Raw genomic sequence first — 20,025 nt, 5'->3', positions numbered from 1 at the left:
TTCAGCCGAGGCTACATACTGTAGTTGGCACTGCACACTAATATTATTCTTCAAAAATATCGTTGCAGTTAATTCAAAGAATCTCTCTGATGCCTGTGATATAAGAATCTGCGAAGATCCAGCGTTGTAACAATTGGTTTTAAATAAGTCATATTTTGTGGTCTCGCTCTAATATATTTGAAATAGTAATGGGTTTATCGTCTCTAATTATGGGACTGCGCCGTATGTGTAGGCCTCGATCGAATTTTATTCCGTAATGGCTAAAGTCACTCAAGAGACGTTCATATTATCCAAGCTGCTACATAAAAAATCTCTATAGTTTGTGGTAGCGATCCCGCAGCGTAGCTACACTAAGGACGTCGTGTAGTTTGACTGTCAGGCATAGTACAACAAGGGCATAGGAGATGCTACAACGCTTTACAGCTCTTGAGATTTCCTTTCCTCTCCATTTATAGGTTGCCCCTGAAGAATCAGAGTGTCTTTATAAAAATATATTGAGATGCATGGAGCATCTTTAGGGTAGTTTTCGTTTCATGGTCTAAAGACTTTGATATAAATTAGTTCTCAAAATTAAGATTTATGTAAGACTTGTAATTAATTCCTTAATACTGTCGTCGCAGCTGGTCGGCATATCGCTTAGAATACTGACCATCTTACCAACCGTATTGCTGAGAGCGCGTCACGACATATATCACTGTCGATACTTTCTTGATATGGCATCTTGGTTGTAGTAACATACGATTGAAAGAACTCACATTTCGCAATAAGAATTGCCAAGAATATCGTGGGGAGTATTTAAACTTTCCAATATCGAAGGGCCTGTGAGAGTGCAGTTGTGTGATAAATTAAGAGCAAGAATGAATTTGCCTCAGGTTGCATTTAAATGGTCTTCACTATTAGTTTAACATGATAGATCTTCGGGGCTTCTAGCCTCGTCTTCAGATTTGCCAGTGATCGGATCCTTATGCTGGCGAGGTCTAAATATATTTTAACTTTTCGTCGTTGAAGGAAACACTGAAACTCTCTGTCCATTGGAAATAAATACAATTTCAGCAATATTGTTTTTTCTGTGGCCAAATGCTGATCTTCGTAGATCATTAGGGACCAAGCAAAAGAAGAACATGTGAACAAAAAAGTGTTCTTACTTTTATTGAACAAAATAGATCACTAGACTACACAATAAATAAAAGTATTTTTGCCATCACTGAAGGAGTTACATGAATTAAATCACTTGGATCATTTCTGTATAGTGGAAACAATACAACAACCTACACCTCCTTCCCTTCGTGAAATCCGTACGCCCAGTCATTGCACCAGTAGACAGCTAAACGTCTGTCTAACTAGATTTTCCTTACGGCTTCTGCCACTTCTTCCGAACTCGCCCTGCTGTAATAAATCCCGGAAGCACAACAGCTACTGTGGAATACGCTGTTACTTGATTATTGTGCTCCTGCGGGCAGCTCGTAGCCAGGCTTCGTAGCTTTGAGGACTTAGTCTTCAAAAGGAGGCTCCAAACCGAAGAAAGACTGGTCGCCAATTCGCTGATCAGACCTAGAAAGGAAAATTATATTATCACGAATCCCAGAAAGGCGTGGTTTCTTTTTTACCACAAAAAGTCAAAATCGTTGAAATGTCTGTTGGACACTATGAGGACCATATGCTACACTTTTACAGTACGTAATACAGTTTGGAGGTTTACATTTCTTCATGACCAGTTTTGGCTGTTTCACTACAGATAATGTCGAAGCTGATGCGTTAAACATATAAAAAAATGTGTCTGAGCACTATTGGATTAAACGTCTGAGGTCATCAGTCCCCTAGAACTTAGAACTATTTAAACCTAACTAAGCTAAGGACATCACACACATCCATGCCCGAGGCAGGATTCGAACCTGCGATCGTAGCGGTCGCTCGGTTCCAGACTGTAGCGCCTAGAACCGCTCGGCCACCCCAGCCGGCTAAACATATAACAAATGTAATCTGAGTCTCATGGTAGTTGTTCATAACCAAAACCGGTCATAAAGGAATGAAAAATTGCGACTAAACGGGAAATAAATTTATTGAAAAAAAAAGAAACAGAAAAAGTTTACGAGCATTCTACGATGATCGTTTTTTATTTAAGCTATTCCTGTCATTTCTGTGTTATGATTCACTGAAAAAATATCTTTGACGTAATAGGTAATTAGAGTCCTTCTTCTGGACAAAATGACTTCTTAGACTGTTCCTCTGCCAGATGAATGCCCAGGCGGAACTGCATGTTTAAATCTTGGCAGTGAGTCAAACAGGCGTGCGAATGGATTTTAGGAGACCCAGCTAACCAGCACTAAATCATCAATTTCTGAAAAAATAACGTAGACGACAAGCAAAATCACTCTGCATAATTAATTACTCCTCAGTTTCTTCATGTAATTCCTTAAGTTGTATGTACGGCACTTAACAACGATCCATATACACCAGCGCGAAAACTACAATCATACCAGGTATCTTTTCGAAACTGACACTCACACGTCAAAACCTGATGCAACAAAGTGTCATAACTCTTAGCTTGTCGCTCTGAGTGCGTGAGTGCTTAATTCGAATGTTAGTAGACAAATAAACTAAGTATTTTTTTTCCCTCGCTGGTCTACAATTGTATTGTATTGTATGTTAACCGAGGGCCTAGGAACGACGGAGAGGCTCTGTCCCCGCCGCAGCCACTGTGGTCCACAACCTCACGATGACTACCGCAGCCCACTTCACCCCTCCGCCGCCCCACACCGAACCCAGGGTTATTGTGCGGTTCGGCCCCCGGTGGACACCCCCCCCCCCCCCTCCCAAGGAACGTCTCACACCAGACGAGTGTAACCCCTATGTTTGCGTGGTAGAATAATGGTGGTGTACGTGTACGTGGAGAACTTGTTTGCGCAGCAATCGCCGGCATAGTGTAACTGAGGCGGAATAAGGGGAACCAGCCCGCATTCGCCGAGGCAGATGGAAAAGAGCCTAAAAACCATCCATAGACTGGCCGGCTCACCGGACCTCGACTCAAGTCCGCCGGGCGGGTTCGTGCCGGGGACCAGGCGCTCCTTCCCGCCCGGAAAGCCGTGCGTTAGACCGCACGGCTAACAGGTCGGGGGTGGTCTGCAATAGATCGCTTACATCTTCTGGAAGTACAAGACTTTTAAGTAACTAAGTGAGTTACGTATGCATGTGTCAGAATCTATATAACTGTATCTACTCTACACCAGTATAATGATTCCATTGCCTAGTTCCACTTCGTACGAGGTACAAGGTCCAGTCACAGTAATACGACCACCGCTTATGTTCGACGTCAGCGTGCAATAACCACTTACAGATAGCGAGTGGCAGCACCAGCAGTAAAGAGCATGTGAAGCGTGTCGAGGGACGAGGAAAACAGTGCATTCATTGTAATGCAGAAAAAGAGCGATTTATCTGACGACCAAAACGTCATGATCATTGGCATTCGGGCCACGGGTGGAATCATTTCCGAAACGATTAAGTTTGTATACTGTTCGCTTGCCGACGTGGTTAAAGTATACAGTGCACGGCAAAATGGCGCTATCCAAAAGTGGCACTCAGGCAACTGTGGTGCGTCACGGACCTAAGGTGGCAGGGCTGAACGACGGCTGCAGAGATGTGTACGGGCGAACAGACGTGCAACTGTTGAGCAACTGATCGCCCAGATGAACCAACGGGCTACCAACTGTGTCTCCTCGACCACTGGTCAGCGAATGTTGCTGAGTAGGGGCCTCCACAACAGGCGCCTTGTTCATACACCCACGCTGCCTGTTGTTCTTCGGCGACGAAATCTTGAATTTGCACGCCAATACCGCAACTGACGTCCGCTGAATGCGAGAAGAAAAGTTTTTAATAAGCATCCTATGTATCGATATGACGAAGTGGTCAACCTGTTTCAAATTTGGAAGGTCTCACGTTTGGTGGCTGGTAATATCTGCTGGCTATTAAAATTGCAAAACCAGGAATGTTACCAAATAACGAAATTCTGTTTTTTGTGTGCAGTGTGGTAGCAAGAACACATGTTAAAATTTGTAAATGATTTGGGGGGAACAGATTGTGAAATTTAGTACATATAGCTGCCAGCTCTGGCAGCAACAACGGCTCTAATGTAGCTGGACTACGAGTTGACCTGGAGTTGGATGACTGATCTGAGTATGTCACTCCATGCTGCTTCAACACTAATCCAGAGTTCGCCAATCGTAGCACCTGGTGCCCCCCCATGAACCATGGACCTTGCCGCTGGTGGGGAGGCTTGCGTGCCTCAGCGATACAAGATGGCCGTACCGTAGGTGCAACCACAACGGAGGGGTATCTGTTGAGAGGCCAGACAAACGTGTGGTTCCTGAAGAGGGGCAGCAGCCTTTTCAGTAGTTGCAGGGGCAACAGTCTGGATGATTGACTGATCTGGCCTTGTAACAATAACCAAAACGGCCTTGCTGTGCTGGTACTGCGAACGGCTGAAAGCAAGGGGAAACTACAGCCGTAATTTTTCCCGAGGACATGCAGCTCTACTGTATGATTAAATGATGATGGCGTCCTCTTGGGTAAAATATTCCGGAGGTAAAATAGTCCCCCATTCGGATCTCCGGGCGGGGACTACTCAGGAGGACGTCGTTATCAGGAGAAAGAAAACTGGCGTTCTACGGATCGGAGCGTGGAATGTCAGATCCCTTAATCAGGCAGGTAGGTTAGAAAATTTAAAAAGGGAAATGGATAGGTTAAAGTTAGATATAGTGGGAATTAGTGAAGTTCGGTGGCAGGAGGAACAAGACTTTTGGTCAGGTGATTACAGGGTTATAAATACAAAATCAAATAGGGGTAATGCAGGAGTAGGTTTAATAATGAATAAAAAAATAGGAGTGCGGGTTAGCTACTACAAACAGCATAGTGAACGCATTATTGTGGCCAAGATAGACACAAAGCCCATGCCTACTACAGTAGTACAAGTTTATATGCCAACTACCTCTGCAGATGATGAAGAAATAGATGAAATGTATGACGAGATAAAAGAAATTATTCAGGTAGTGAAAGGAGACGAAAATTTAATAGTCATGGGTGACTGGAATTCGTCAGTAGGAAAAGGGAGAGAAGGAAACATAGTAGGTGAATATGGATTGGGGGGAAGGAATGAAAGAGGAAGCCGCCTTGTAGAATTTTGCACAGAGCATAACTTAATCATAGCCAACACTTGGTTCAAGAATCATAAAAGAAGGTTGTATACCTGGAAGAATCCTGGAGATACTAGTAGGTATCAGATAGATTATATAATGGTAAGACAGAGATTTAGGAACCAGTTTTTAAATTGTAAGACATTTCCAGGGGCAGATGTGGACTCTGACCACAATCTATTGGTTATGACCTGTAGATTAAAACTGAAGAAACTGCAAAAAGGTGGGAATTTAAGGAGATGGGACCTGGATAAACTGAAAGAACCAGAGGTTGTAGAGAGTTTCAGGGAGAGCATAAGGGAACAATTGACAGGAATGGGGGAAAGAAATACAGTAGAAGAAGAATGGGTAGCTCTGAGGGATGAAGTAGTGAAGGCAGCAGAGGATCAAGTAGGTAAAAAGACGAGGGCTAATAGAAATCCTTGGGTAACAGAAGAAATATTGAATTTAATTGATGAAAGGAGAAAATACAAAAATGCCGTAAATGAAGCAGGCAAAAAGGAATACAGACGTCTCAAAAATGATATCGACAGGAAGTGCGAAATGGCTAAGCAGGGATGGCTAGAGGACAAATGTAAGGATGTAGAGGCTTGTCTCACTAGGGGTAGGATAGATACTGCCTACAGGAAAATTAAAGAGACCTTTGGAGAGAAGAGAACCACTTGTATGAATATCAAGAGCTCAGATGGCAACCCAGTTCTAAGCAAAGAAGGGAAGGCAGAAAGGTGGAAGGAGTATATAGAGGGTTTATACAAGGGCGATGTACTTGAGGACAATATTATGGAAATGGAAGAGGATGTAGATGATGACGAAATGGGAGATAAGATACTGCGTGAAGAGTTTGACAGAGCACTGAAAGACCTGAGTCGAAACAAGGCCCCGGGAGTAGACAACATTCCATTTGAACTACTGATGGCCTCGGGAGAGCCAGTCATGACAAAACTCTATCATCTGGTGAGCACGATGTATGAGACAGGCGAAATACCCTCAGACTTCAAGAAGAATATAATAATTCCAATCCCAAAGAAAGCAGGTGTTGACAGATGTGAAAATTACCGAACTATCAGTTTAATAAGTCACAGCTGCAAAATACTAACGCGAATTCTTTACAGACGAATGGAAAAACTGGTAGAAGCCGACCTTGGGGAAGATCAGTTTGGATTCCGTAGAAATGTTGGAACACGTGAGGCAATACTGACCTTACGACTTATCTTAGAAGAAAGATTAAGAAAAGGCAAACCTACGTTTCTAGCATTTGTAGACTTAGAGAAAGCTTTTGACAATGTTAACTGGAATACTCTCTTTCAAATTCTGAAGGTGGCAGGGGTAAAATACAGGGAGCGAAAGGCTATTTACAGTTTGTACAGAAACCAGATGGCAGTTATAAGAGTCGAGGGGCATGAAAGGGAAGCAGTGGTTGGGAAAGGAGTAAGACAGGGTTGTAGCCTCTCCCCGATGTTATTCAATCTGTATATTGAGCAAGCAATAAAGGAAACAAAAGAAAAATTTGGAGCAGGTATTAAAATTCATGGAGAAGAAGTAAAAACTTTGAGGTTCGCCGATGACATTGTAATTCTGTCAGAGACAGCAAAGGACTTGGAAGAGCAGTTGAACGCTATGGACAGTGTCTTGAAAGGAGGATATAAGATGAACATCAACAAAAGCAAAACGATGATAATGGAATGTAGTCAAATTAAGTCGGGTGATGCTGAGGGAATTAGATTAGGAAATGAGACACTTAAAGTAGTAAAGGAGTTTTGCTATTTAGGGAGTAAAATAACCGATGATGGTCGAAGTAGAGAGGATATAAAATGTAGACTGGCAATGGCAAGGAAAGCGTTTCTGAAGAAGAGAAATTTGTTAACATCGAGTATAGATTTAAGTGTCAGGAAGTCGTTTCTGAAAGTATTTGTATGGAGTGTAGCCATGTATGGAAGTGAAACATGGACGATAACTAGTTTGGACAAGAAGAGAATAGAAGCTTTCGAAATGTGGTGCTACAGAAGAATGCTGAAGATAAGGTGGGTAGATCACGTAACTAATGAGGAGGTATTGAATAGGATTGGGGAGAAGAGAAGTTTGTGGCACAACTTGACTAGAAGAAGGGATCGGTTGGTAGGACATGTTTTGAGGCATCAAGGGATCACAAATTTAGCATTGGAGGGCAGTGTGGAGGGTAAAAATCGTAGAGGGAGACCAAGAGATGAATACACTAAGCAGATTCAGAAGGATGTAGGTTGCAGTAGATACTGGGAGATGAAGAAGCTTGCACAGGATAGAGTAGCATGGAGAGCTGCATCAAACCAGTCTCAGGACTGAAGACCACAACAACAACAACAACAACAGCACCTGGTGAGTGGTCGCACGCCAATCTCTCAGCAAACCGTGGCCAGATTATAATCACGGATGAACACATTAAACCTGTATTGTATTTCAGATCTCTTAAGAGTTCAGCTGCAGTATAGCTATCACCAGTACTTTTAGTAGCGAGCCACATAGACCTAAAAAGCTTGTACATAGACGTTTTATAAAAACAACATGTGCATATACCAGCTTTCTAGGTCTATATGACCCTCTACTGGTGAAAGATTGTATCGTGACTGAAACCTAGCAAGGTCTGCTACAAAATACAGATTGATACGCGATACTCGACTGTGTTTATCTCTGACTATAATCATTTCACAGTCGTTGACCTCAATCATTGCTAATGGAATTCAACTCCATGACCAGATGTTTACAGTGGGTGAGAGATCTGGAGAATGTGCTGACGAGGTCGAACATAATCTACGGTATATCGATATCGGTGAGGACATCACGGGAGCACAGGGTAATGTGTTATCTTGTGGAAAGATAGAGTCACAAACACAGCCACCGAGCCGCGCGGGATTAGCCGAGCGGTCTGAGGCACTACAGTCAGGGCCTGTGCGGCTGATCCCGGCGGAGGTTCGAGTCCTCCCTCGGGCATGGGTGCGTGTGTTTGTCCTTAGGATAATTTAGGTTAAGTAGTGTGTAAGCTTCGGGACTGATGACCTCAGCATTAAAGTCCCATAAGTTTTGACACACATTTGAACTTTTTTTTTAACATAGCCACCGACTTTAACGCATCAGAAATGTAACAGCTGGCTGTTGTCAAAATTACTGGCAATTCGGAGCAGATGTGATGGTTTTTTGTACCCAAGTGCACCCCTTACCATCGTAACAGATGCCTTAGCCATATGCTGCTGACGAATGCAGCCTGGCAACGTTTGCTCTCCTGAGATAAACGACACACGTCAATCGTGATGCTTCACGCAGAAATCGTCTGAAAACGGCTGGGACCACTCTTTGTGTCCAGTGCAGCCGTTGGGCGTACCATTGTTGTCGTGACTCTCTGCTGGTGCGTGTAGGGAAATTACAACAATGATCGTAGTGGTGACAGTCACTGGTGGTCCACTGTCCGTGTGGAAAATTGTCTTGCTGCAGACAAGGGCATTACCTGATTTACGATTATCTCACTAAGAGACATAACTGACATCCGATCTCAATTATCAACCTGCTGCATAAACTTCCCTTACTTACATAACATACGCGGCCTTACTTTCACCTGTTTTTTGTAAGAGGTCTAGAATGTTGAGCATTTGCCTATCCATGGTTGTAGAGCGCTTAATGCCAGTTCGACATTCGTTGCATGAGCGTCCATTGTGCTGCAATATTAGCAGCTAGCTTCAATAAAATCTCGGTTTACAAGCCGCACCATTTCGAATAATACACTCGAGCTTTCTATAGCTGTCTCCACCATCGTCATCCGGATTTGAAATCGCTGAGTGTCTGGCCTGGCATCGTGTTCTGCTTATACAGATGTAATGGCAGCGTCTGGAACCTTCCAGAGAGGGCTGGAGTGGCGCATTCGCGGAAGACAGGTTGGGCAGCTCCTAGCAGCTGCGTCCCGGCATGAGACCGAGTCAAGTCAGATGGCGCGAGTGGCTGGAGACACGTTTAAAACTGCAACTCGCACGTCTCTGCAAGCGTCGAGTCTACGTCTTTGCTTCCATTCAATGTCCAGCAAGGTAACTTTAAGACAGAACTACTGCGACCGTGAAGATGCAAGCCGGAGGTGAAGTAAAGTCAAGACGTGTGGCTTGAATCACTTGGAGACCACAAAGGGCAGATTGAGCTGCCTGAATTGTAAAGGTGTTTTCTACCCTTCGCACCCATAGGCATCTCTGCTTCACGAAGTGTGAGCGTTCTGTGCTGTTCATCTACATCTGCATCTACATGGATACTCTGCAAATCACGTTTAACTGCCTGGCGGAGGGTTCATCGAACCACCTGCATAATTCTCTATTATTCCAATCTCGTATAGCGTGCGAAAAGAATGAACACCTATATCTTTCCGTATAAGCTCTGATTTCCCTTATTTTATCGTGGTGATTGTTTCTCAATATGTAGGTCGGTGTCAACAAAACATTTTCGCATTCTGAGGAGAAAGTTGTTGATTGGAATTTCGTGAGAAGATTCCGTCGCAACGAAAAACGCCTTTCTTTTGATGATGTCCAGCCCAAATCCTGTATCATTTCTGTGACACTCTGTCTCATATTTCGCGATAATACAAAACGTGCTGCCCTTCTCTGAACTTTTTCGATGTACTCTGTCAGTCCTATCTGGTAAGGATCCCACACCGTGCAGCAGCAGTATTCTACAAGAGGACAGACAAGCGTAGTGTAGGCAGTCTCCTTAGTAGATCTGTTACATTTTTTAAGTGTCCTGCCAATAAAATGCAGCCTTTGGTTAGCCTTCCCCACAATACTTTCTATGTGTTTCTTCCAATTTAAGTTGTTCGTAATTGTAATACCTGGGTATTTAGTTGAATTTACGGCTTTTAGATTACACTGCTTTATAGTGTAACCGAAGTTTAATGAATTCCTTTTAGCACTCATGTGGATAACCTCACGCTTTTCGTTATTTAGGTTCAACTGCCAATTTTCGCACCATTCAGATATCTTTTCTAAATCGTTTTGCAATTGGTTTGGTCTTCTGATGACTTTATTAGTCGATAAACGACAGCGTCATCTGCGAACAACCTAAGACGGCTGCTCAGATTTTCTCCCAGATCGTTTATATAGATTAGGAACAGCAAAGGGCCACTACCTTGGGGAACGCCAGAAATCACTTCTGTTTTACTCGATGACTTTCCGTCAATTACTACGAACTGTGACCTCTCTGGAAGGAAATCACAAATCCAGTCACATAACTGAGACGATATTCTATAAGCACGCACTTCCACTACAAGCCGCTTGTGTGGTGCAGTATCAAAAGCTTCCGGAAATCCAGAAATACGGAATCGATCTGAAATCCCTTGTCAACAGCACTTGAAGTATAACATAATTGGTGTATGTGCCTGTAATGGATGTGTGTGTACTGTGTTGTGAGATGGTGAGAGAAGGGAGGGCAGAAACGCAGTGGCCTACTGCTCTCGAATGGCACCAAGGGGGCCATCTACATCTACATGATTACTCTGCAATTCACATTTAAGTGCTTGGCAGAGGGTTCATCGAACCACAATCATACTATCTCTCTACCATTCCACTCCCAAACAGCGCGCGGGAAAAACGAACACCTAAACCTTTCTGTTCGAGCTCTGATTTCTCTTATTTTATTTTGATGATCATTCCTACCTATGTAGGTTGGGCTCAACAAAATATTTTAGCATTCGGAAGAGAAAGTTGGTGACTGAAATTTCGTAAATAGATCTCGCCGCGACGAAAAACGTCTTTGCTTTAATGACTTCCATCCCAACTCGCGTATCATATCTGCCACACTCTCTCCCCTATTACGTGATAATACAAAACGAACTGCCCTTTTCTGCACCCTTTCGATGTCCTCCGTCAATCCCACCTGGTAAGGATCCCACACCGCGCAGCAATATTCTAACAGAGGACGAACGAGTGTAGTGTAAGCTGTCTCTTTAGTGGACTTGTTGCATCTTCTAAGTGTCCTGCCAATGAAACGCAACCTTTGGCTCGCCTTCCCCACAATATTATCTATGTGGTCTTTCCAACTGAAGTTGTTCGTAATTTTAACACCCAGGTACTTAGTTGAATTGACAGCCTTGAGAATTGTACTATTTATCGAGTAATCGAAATCCAACGGATTTCTTTTGGAACTCATGTGGATCACCTCACACTTTTCGTTATTTAGCGTCAACTGCCACTTGCCACACCATACAGCAATCTTTTCTAAATCGCTTTGCAACTGATACTGGTCTTCGGATGACCTTACTAGACGGTAAATTACAGCATCATCTGCGAACAACCTAAGAGAACTGCTCAGAATGTCACCCAGGTCATTTATACAGATCAGGAACAGCAGAGGTCCCAGGACGCTTCCCTGCGGAACACCTGATATCACTTCAGTGTTACTCGATGATTAGCCGTCTATTACTACAAACTGCGACCTTCCTGACAGGAAATCACGAATCCAGTCGCACAACTGAGACGATACCCCATAGGACCGCAGCTTGATTAGAAGTCGATTGTGAGGAACGGTGTCAAAAGCTTTCCGGAAATCTAGAAATACGGACTCAACTTGAGATAGCGGCCAATACTTCGTGCGAATAAAGAGCTAGCTGCATTGCACAAGAACGATGTTTTCTGAAACCATGCTGATTACGTATCAATAGATCGTTCCCTTCGAGGTGATTCATAATGTCTGAATACAGTATATGTTCCAAAACCCTACTGCAAACCGACGTCAATGATATAGGTCTGTAGTTCAAGCTTAACGTGCCCATCGACTTCATGGGACAGTGCGCAGAGGTTAGGCACTTAACCCAGGACTTTGGGGCAAAGACCTCCGCCATAAAGGCAAATGGAAGATTGCCAACAGTGCGTGGCATACCTGGATGGTCACCTGTATGGCTACTGGTCACTGTCGACGGTGTGTAATTTCGGTGATCTGAGGGAACCGGTATATCCACCTGACAAGCTGCAGGTACCGAGCACAGACTCACCCGATGTAATGGCAGACGCCGGTGGCATCGCGGAACTGGCCCTGTGGACAGCCGCCAGTGCCGGCACCTTCGCCCACAGCCTTGCCTTCCCGCCTCTGAGTGGACGCGTGCTCTGCGGCCGCGGGCTCTTCCGGCTGCCCCTGGTGGCCGGTGGCCGCCCTGGACAGCACCAGCGCCGGCGACTCCGCCACCAGCACCGCCTCGAGCGCCTGCGTCCCCGCCGCCTGCAGGTCCTCCTCCCCCTCGCGCTGCTGCTGCTCTTGCTGGGGATCCTCCTTACTCTGCTGCTGATCCTTCGGCGGGTCCTCCAATACAGTGACCTGTACCGAGCAGAGAGGACTCACTGTCAAGGTCGTCTTATCACGGTCGGAGGCAGTCAAAACAAATGCACCATTCAGAGCACTGGATCCCAACCTTTCTGACACCACTACTCGATAATGTTTCGGGAATTCATCCGGCTGTCATTGACTGCAAGGCACGATATTTCATCTGGGTATCTGTCCGCCCCCGGTAGCTGAGTGGTCAGCGCGATAGACTGTCAATCATAACGGTCCGGGTTCGATTCCCGGGTGGGTCGGAGATTTTCTCCACTCAGGGACTGGGTGTTGTGTTGTCCTAATCATCATCATTTCATCCCCATCGACGCGCAAGTCGCCGAAGTGGCGTCAAATCGAAAGGCTTGCACCAGGCGAGCGGTCTACCCGACGGGAGGTCCTCGTCACACGCCATTATTATTATTATTATTATTATTATTATTATTATCTGTGTTGTGGATTGGCAAGACAGCCAACCCACTATGAGGAAGCCGAAAGGCACGCGTTTAAGCTCACGCAGGCTGGCGTGAGGTCTGGAACGGGACACGGAAATGAGACAAGTAAAAAACGTACGTATCTTCTGGAATACTTAACGTTAATCCATAATTGGTGAACATCGCTCTTGACGGTACATGTTTTACAGCATCAATAGTACTGGTAATGGCGCCTTGCTAGGTCGTAGCAAATGACGTAGCTGAAGGCTATGCTAACTATCGTCTCGGCAAATGAGAGCGTAATTTGTCAGTGAACCATCGCTAGCAAAGTCGGCTGTCTAACTGGGGCGAGTGCTAGGAAGTCTCTCTAGACCTGCCGTGTGGCGGCGCTCGGTCTGCAATCACTGATAGTGGCGACACGCGGGTCCGACGTATACTAACGGACCGCGGCCGATTTAAAGGCTACCACCTAGCAAGTGTGGTGTCTGGCGGTGACACCACAATCTGGGTATCTGATAGACATCGCCAGCTGATTCTGTGAAGATAGTGCCTCTCATCTCGTAAATATTTACGGAACTCGTAGTACACAGCCAAGAGGTTCTAATAAATATTTCTTGACTAAAACTGGTTTCAGTTATCAGACGTCATCAGGAAGAGAACACATGAAACGCATTCCATATTTAGCTAACAGTGTAATGCCATCTTGCATGCATGCTCACTAAAACTCACGTAATATGTCACATACTCGCTTAAGAAATTTGACATAGCTTTCATGGCGCTATAAACCTATGGAGTCAAATGGCATAAAATCCATAAAAAGTCACCGAAAATAAAAGTATATCACAAAATCAACGGGCTGATAGTATGACTGGCGTATGTAGAGTACCTCCACACAAAATGTTGGAACGATACTGTATATTACTGACAGCGTAATACATTTTCCTAATCGACAACATTTAACACGTATTTAGGTATGTCGCTATATACGCAGGTGGACAAAGCATAATGGCGAAATTAACCTTCGCATGATGTGTCAGTGTCAAGTAACGTAGCTCGAGGAAACTTAAGCCATTCATAGAAAGAACTGCTACAGTATAGCACAGTATAGAAGGCAACTGAAAGAAATACGCGATGAGGAGGACAAAAGTGACACTTGTATTAAAGACAGTAATTACACTGGAGCAGAGCGATTTATGATCCACCTGGACGTTACAGAAGGAGGGACATGATTGCTAATAGGGTGTGCCATCACCACCGACGACAATGCATGCTCTGGAAAATACTTCCAGCTTCCAACAAAGTTTCTTGTGGTAAAGAGTTCTAGTCCTCCACCAGCGCGGTTGACAAGCGGCACATGGTCGTTAGTGCATCTGGACGTGCTGCAGTACGTCCCCCAACGCTTCCCTCGTGTGCTCGATGGGATTTAAGTTGGAGGGTATGCTAAGCTTGTCCGTTAGCGGAATATCCTTTTATTTCAAACGCTCCTCAACCTACGCTATTCGATGCGGCCGCGCATTGTCATCCATAAAAATCAGGACCGAATGCACCCCCTGAAAAGACACAGGCGGGGAAGGAGCAAAGTGGGCAATAACGCTGACTGGTGAGTGTATCTTGTTCAAAGATCTTGAGGTCGTACGCCCATCCAGCATTATACCTACCCACACCATAATAACTGGACCACAAAACGATCATGTTCGACAATGTTACTGGGTGCGTTACGTTTTTCCACCTCTCGCCATATAATGGTACGTCCAGCACTCACCGGCCAACGTTACTGCGACGCTGTACTCCTTCCCCGTGTGTGTTTTCGGGGGTGCGTTGTGCCACGACTTCATTTTTATGAACAAATGGACTTCCCTGACCGTTTCCACCACTTACGTTGGAAAGGCCTGTTGCGGTACGTCCACATGCACTATCGACCAGCTATCAGTTGCCATCCGCCCTGGTGGAGGAATGGAACGCCCTACCACCAGAAATCCTTACCAACCTCGTGAGCAACGTGGGACAAGTGGAATGTAAGGTAGTTGTGCTGCAATATCTCTGGAAAAGGGCTTGTAAATGTAATGTGCATGAACCCACCTCGGTGACCTCTGAAGCCAAACTGTGTTCATCTTTTGGCTTTCCATCAGGAAATAGGCGGTCCTGGTGGTGGAAGAAAATTTCACTGTCAGAATTTTGTCAACAAGGTTTAGATTTAAAAACGTACAATAGAATAAATTAGTCTCTAAAACCCCTGGCAAGGAAAAAGACTGGGCGGTGTCTTTGTGCAGCGTGATCCAGAAGTAACAGGTTCTGTTGTATGAAGCACTGAAGATAAGAAACTGCATCCGTAGGTATATTAACTAATGTTTTTAGTTGTTAGAAAGATATTCTATTAATTTCCGTGTAATCCTATTCAAATTGCTCCAGTTCACTTTTTTTAGCGGCTGATTTTATACTTTTTCTGTTACTATTGGATGACCGGTAGATAGATATTCCTGTGTGCACAGTCAGAGGGTCGTAATGAAACAGTCTCTTTTGAAATCTTGATAACAGAGGCACTAACAAATATATAAATTTAATTTCTATGTGTGCTTCCACTGAATGAAATGGAGAAACTCTGCGTTTCACAGATAACTCACATGATTTCTTTTGCAATTATCTAGACTGAGTCAATTTACGTGGTATCTATACATGTTTCTATGCGGTCGGGAGAGCGTTGTTCTGACCACATACCCCTCCATATCCGCATGCAGTGACACATATGGGCTGAGGATCAGACGCGGTCGGCGCCACTGGTCTTTCCGAGGCCTCTTCTGACGGAGTTACATTTGGTTTGTTCGTGTGTATGGCCATATGGTGATCAGTTAAGGATTGATAAATAAAAAGATTAAGTTTAATAAAAATGAAAGTATCAGCCTTTGACTTTTTTCATGGTTCACCTCTTCCGTACTTCTTACTGAAGTGAATCTTTGTGAGTCATTTTCTCTGTCATTAGCGTTGGAAGAAAAACTGTCTCGTTGGTATTGGTCTAACATTGGTCTTTTCACAACTGTTGCGCATAGTGGGTTGCTGTTGGGGGCTGATCTTCCAAGCACAGAATAACTTAACAGGATTTAAAGTCACGTCCCAGTGCTTCCAGTCATGAACGCTTTTGCAGCTAATTCCGTGCTTGAAACATTAATACGCTTTGGTTTCAAACATTAGATATCCATCTCCTCGTATCAGAGGTGGAAGCCGACCTTCTGTGGCGTTAAAAATCTTATTACACAACGGAGGAATGAATGATGACTAGTGTTTGAATTGGAAGATTTAATTAACTTTGCGAGCTTATCGGGCTGTTTACATGTTATATCTAGTTCCCATCTGAGTTGTAATCTATGTTTAATTCGATACTCAGACATCAATCACGGGGTGTGACTATTTACTGCGCCGGCAGGACCTATTTATCTGTGATGCTTGCAGCGTACAGGTTTCAGTACACCATATTTTAGCGAATCGGGGACTATATTCTGAGAAGAGGGAAGCTGTAAAGGTGATTAAATTGCCCTCCGTTTTTTTTCCTGAGGAATAGACGGGTTATGAACGGGTTTCAGTGACATATCTTGACCAGGTTCAAGCATTGCACTTCAGATTGAAAATTATAATATGTTTCAGAGTGGCTGGGTGATCAGTTTTCAGTTTAAGGAACATCAGGCCACGACTATCTACTGAGATTTTGTTCAATATTTTTTCCGCAATGTCGTGAGAGTGGTTTGTTTAAAATGGTTCAAATGGCTCTGAGCACTATGGAACTCAACATCTTAGGTCAGAAGTCCCCTAGAACTTAGAACTACTTAAACCTAACTAACCTAAGGACATCACACACACCCATGCCCGAGGCAGGATTCGAACCTGCGACCGTAGTAGTCCCGCGGTTCCGGACTGTAGCGCCAGAACCGCTGGACCACCGCGGCCGGCAGTGGTTTGTAATATATTAAATTGGCAAACAGCGCCAGTTGTATAATAGTCCATATTTACTACAGTTTTGCACCTTATAGGCTATTTCTGAAATGATATTGTCAAAGTTACTACAGAGGAGAAATAACTTGAAGGCGTAACCACGTATCTTGAGGACATTATTGGCTAAACTACAGAAATTGTTGGTACCATCACTTCAAAATCGCGTTCAATGTTCTAAACAGTGAACATTGGGAACAAAAGACTATTTTAGAATTGACACTGGATTTTATCTAAACTATTTTACTTCTTTGACTATTGAACATTTTTTAAATTGTAAGTTTTAAGAACTGACAGGCTCTACGATTTCATCACCTGTTTGTGCTTTTAGAGAGTTCTTTCAACATTTTATCACATCATGTGTTACTTCGGGTACTAAAACCCACTACGTCGATCGACTAAAATAGTCCTATTATTGACGTTATGATACGGCTGTAGATCTAGGTAGAAAAAGCGAAAAGTGTACTTCAGATGGTTCATATGGCTCTGACACTATGGTACTTAATATCTCAGGTCATCAGTCCACTAGAACTTAGAACTACTTAAACCTAACTAACCTAAGGACATCACACACAACCATGCCCGAGGCAGGATTCGAACCTGAGACCGTAGCGGTCACGCGTTTCCAGACTGAAGCGCCTAGAACCGCTCGGCCACACCGGCCGGTAAAAGTGTACTACGAATTTTGAACTTAACTGCTGAGGTCATCAGTCCCCTAGAACTTAGAACTAGTTAAACCTAACTAACCTGAGGACATCACACACAGCCATGCCCGAGGCAGGATTCGAACCTGCGACCGTAGCAGTCTCGCGGTTCCAGACTGTAGCGCCTAGAACCGCTCGGCCACTCCGGCCTGCCGGACACTATGAACGGGCAGTATAACCGTGGACTGTTTGAGCAATAAAGGTTGTATTCTTTAGAAGCTTATGGTGCTCCATCGCTGAGATATGTATTGAAGCCGTGGAGCAGTGCAGGTGAGGAAATTACCTTTATGGGCTGTTCGGCGGTGCGCAAGTTGGCGCCGGACTTCTTGAGGAGGTCGAGGATGCCGAGCCCGCCGTTGCTGCCGGACGTGGGGATGAGCACGACCACGAAGTTCTCGAGGTGCGCGTGGACGTTGAAGTCTCCCTCCTGGCGCTGGTCGTAGCGCACAGGCGCGCCGGCCACCAGAACGAGCGGCAGCAGCAGCGACAGCAGCGGGGACGTGGCCGGCATCGTGGTCGCGGGGCTTCTGGCAGCGGCAGCGGCAGCGGCCCACGGTACCGCAAGCCCCCGTCCACCGCCGTGCCGCTGCCTACCGCTCGCATCGTCTTATTTGCGGAGGAGGCCGCCTCGGCGGCCGTGGGAAGGGAGGGCTCCGCTGCCGCCGCGCTCGCTCCGCCTATGAGAAGCCCGGTGCCAACGGACCGCTACGCCACAATTCCCGTACCTACACGTTTAACGAGAAGGCATCTGACTCTACATACGGGTGGTTGACACTCGCGTCAACCGCAATTACATCTACATCTACATTTATACTCCGCAAGCCACCCAACGGTGTGTGGCGGAGGGCACTTTACGTGCCACTGTCATTACCTCCCTTTTCTGTTCCAGTCGCGTATAGTTCGCGGGAAGAATGACTGCCGGAAAGCCTCCGTGCGCGCTCGAATGTCTCTAATTTTACATTCGTGATCTCCTCGGGAGGTATAAGTAGGGGGAAGCAATATATTCGATACCTCATCCAGAAACGCACCCTCTCGAAACCTGGCGAGCAAGCTACACCGCGATGCAGAGCGCCTCTCTTGCAGAGTCTGCCACTTGAGTTTGCTAAACATCTCCGTAACGCTATCACGGTTACCAAATAACCCTGTGACGAAACGCGTCGCTCTTCTTTGGATTTTCTCTACCTCCTCCGTCAACCCGATCTGGTACGGATCCCACACCGATGAGCGATACTCAAGTATAGGTCGAACGAGTGTTTTGTAAGCCACCTCCTTTGTTGGTGGACTACATTTTCTAAGGACTCTCCCAATGAATCTCAACCTGGCACCCGCCTTACCAACAATTAATTTTATATGATCATTCCACTTAAAATCGTTCCGCACGCATACTCCCAGATATTTTACAGAAGTAACTGCTACCAGTGTTTGTTCCGCTATCATGTAATCATACAATAAAGGATCCTTCTTTCTATGTATTCGCAATACATTACATTTGTCTATGTTAAGGGTCAGTTGCCACTCCCTACGTTTGTCTATACTATTCTGTCGCTTGAGCCTTATCCCGCAGTTACGCAGAGTCAGCCATCGTTAATCCTGCGTCTTCCTGCCGCCACCCCGTGCCCTCTGGGACGGAATTAGTGGACCCCAACTGTCTGCGTCGAGTGTAATCGATGGAGTAGTGCAAAAGTGTTCAGATGTCTGCGAGCCGTGTAACTGAGGCGGAATATGGGGACCAGCCCCGTATTCACCTATCGGGATGTGGAAAACCGCCTAAAAAAACATCCAGGCTGGTCGGCACATCGGCCCTCGTCGTTAATCCACCGGGCGGATTCGATCCGGGGACGGCACGCCTACCCGAGTCCAGGAAGCAGTGCGTTAGCGCTCTTTTTTTTTTTTTTTTTTTTTTAAAACGAGACTCGAACTCGGGACCTTTGCCTTTCGCGGGCAAGTTCTCTACCAACTCTTTTTTTTTTTTTTTATTATATAGATCCCGACCGAGACTCGAACTCGGGACCTTTGCCTTTCGCGGGCAAGCGCTCTACCACCTTTTTTTTTTTTTTTTTTTTTATGTCAGGCTTACCACCTTTGCTGACATACATGTTGTTGTACTATCGCATAAATAGTGTCTACAAATTCCATATGTTGACAAAAGTGGCTAATTAGAAAATTAATTAATTAAGGAAATAAATAAAACTGAAAATGCTCAAATGAAAGACATGAAGACATTGCGGATAGTACAAATACAAAAGAAACATGCTCCTGTAGCAATGAAATGAAATTCGTGTCGGGGGCGACACCTGCTCACGACCCGACGTTCGATAGCTATCGACTCGTTCTCCAGACGTTGGTGTAAGACTGGGTCGTCTTCTCGAAATTAACTAAGGGTCCGTAAGTGTGATCGATGTCAATCTCGGCTTCTTCGTC

General features: G+C 45.0%; 1 protein-coding gene across 1 annotated transcript; it reads right to left on the bottom strand.

The window, feature by feature from the left end:
- Window positions 1–1,126: 1,126 nt before the first annotated feature.
- LOC126173912 (uncharacterized) lies at window positions 1,127–18,166 on the bottom strand. The gene is made up of 3 exons (XM_049920993.1): window positions 17,888–18,166; window positions 12,175–12,494; window positions 1,127–1,551 (listed from the first exon to the last, which is right to left on the bottom strand). The coding sequence occupies exons 1-3, from the start codon at window positions 18,113–18,115 to the stop codon at window positions 1,491–1,493; spliced, it is 609 nt and encodes a 202-aa protein (XP_049776950.1). The 5' UTR covers window positions 18,116–18,166; the 3' UTR covers window positions 1,127–1,490.
- Between the last annotated feature and the right edge of the window lie 1,859 nt (window positions 18,167–20,025).

The sequence above is a fragment of the Schistocerca cancellata genome, chromosome 1 (genome assembly GCF_023864275.1).
Source record: "Schistocerca cancellata isolate TAMUIC-IGC-003103 chromosome 1, iqSchCanc2.1, whole genome shotgun sequence".
NCBI classification, from domain to species: domain Eukaryota; kingdom Metazoa; phylum Arthropoda; class Insecta; order Orthoptera; family Acrididae; genus Schistocerca; species Schistocerca cancellata.
This window is presented reverse-complemented; position numbering and strand designations above follow the sequence as displayed.

Excerpts from the sequence above, each read along its gene's own strand:
- LOC126173912 (XM_049920993.1), bottom strand. The coding sequence starts at position 18,115 with ATGCCGGCCACGTCCCCGCTGCTGTCGCTGCTGCTGCCGCTCGTTCTG. Across the intron at positions 12,495-17,887 it reads CCGCCGAACAGCCCATAAAG|GTCACTGTATTGGAGGACCC; the intron begins GTAATTTCCTCA and ends TGCTCGGTACAG. Across the intron at positions 1,552-12,174 it reads GGCGTCTGCCATTACATCGG|GTCTGATCAGCGAATTGGCG; the intron begins GTGAGTCTGTGC and ends TTTCCTTTCTAG.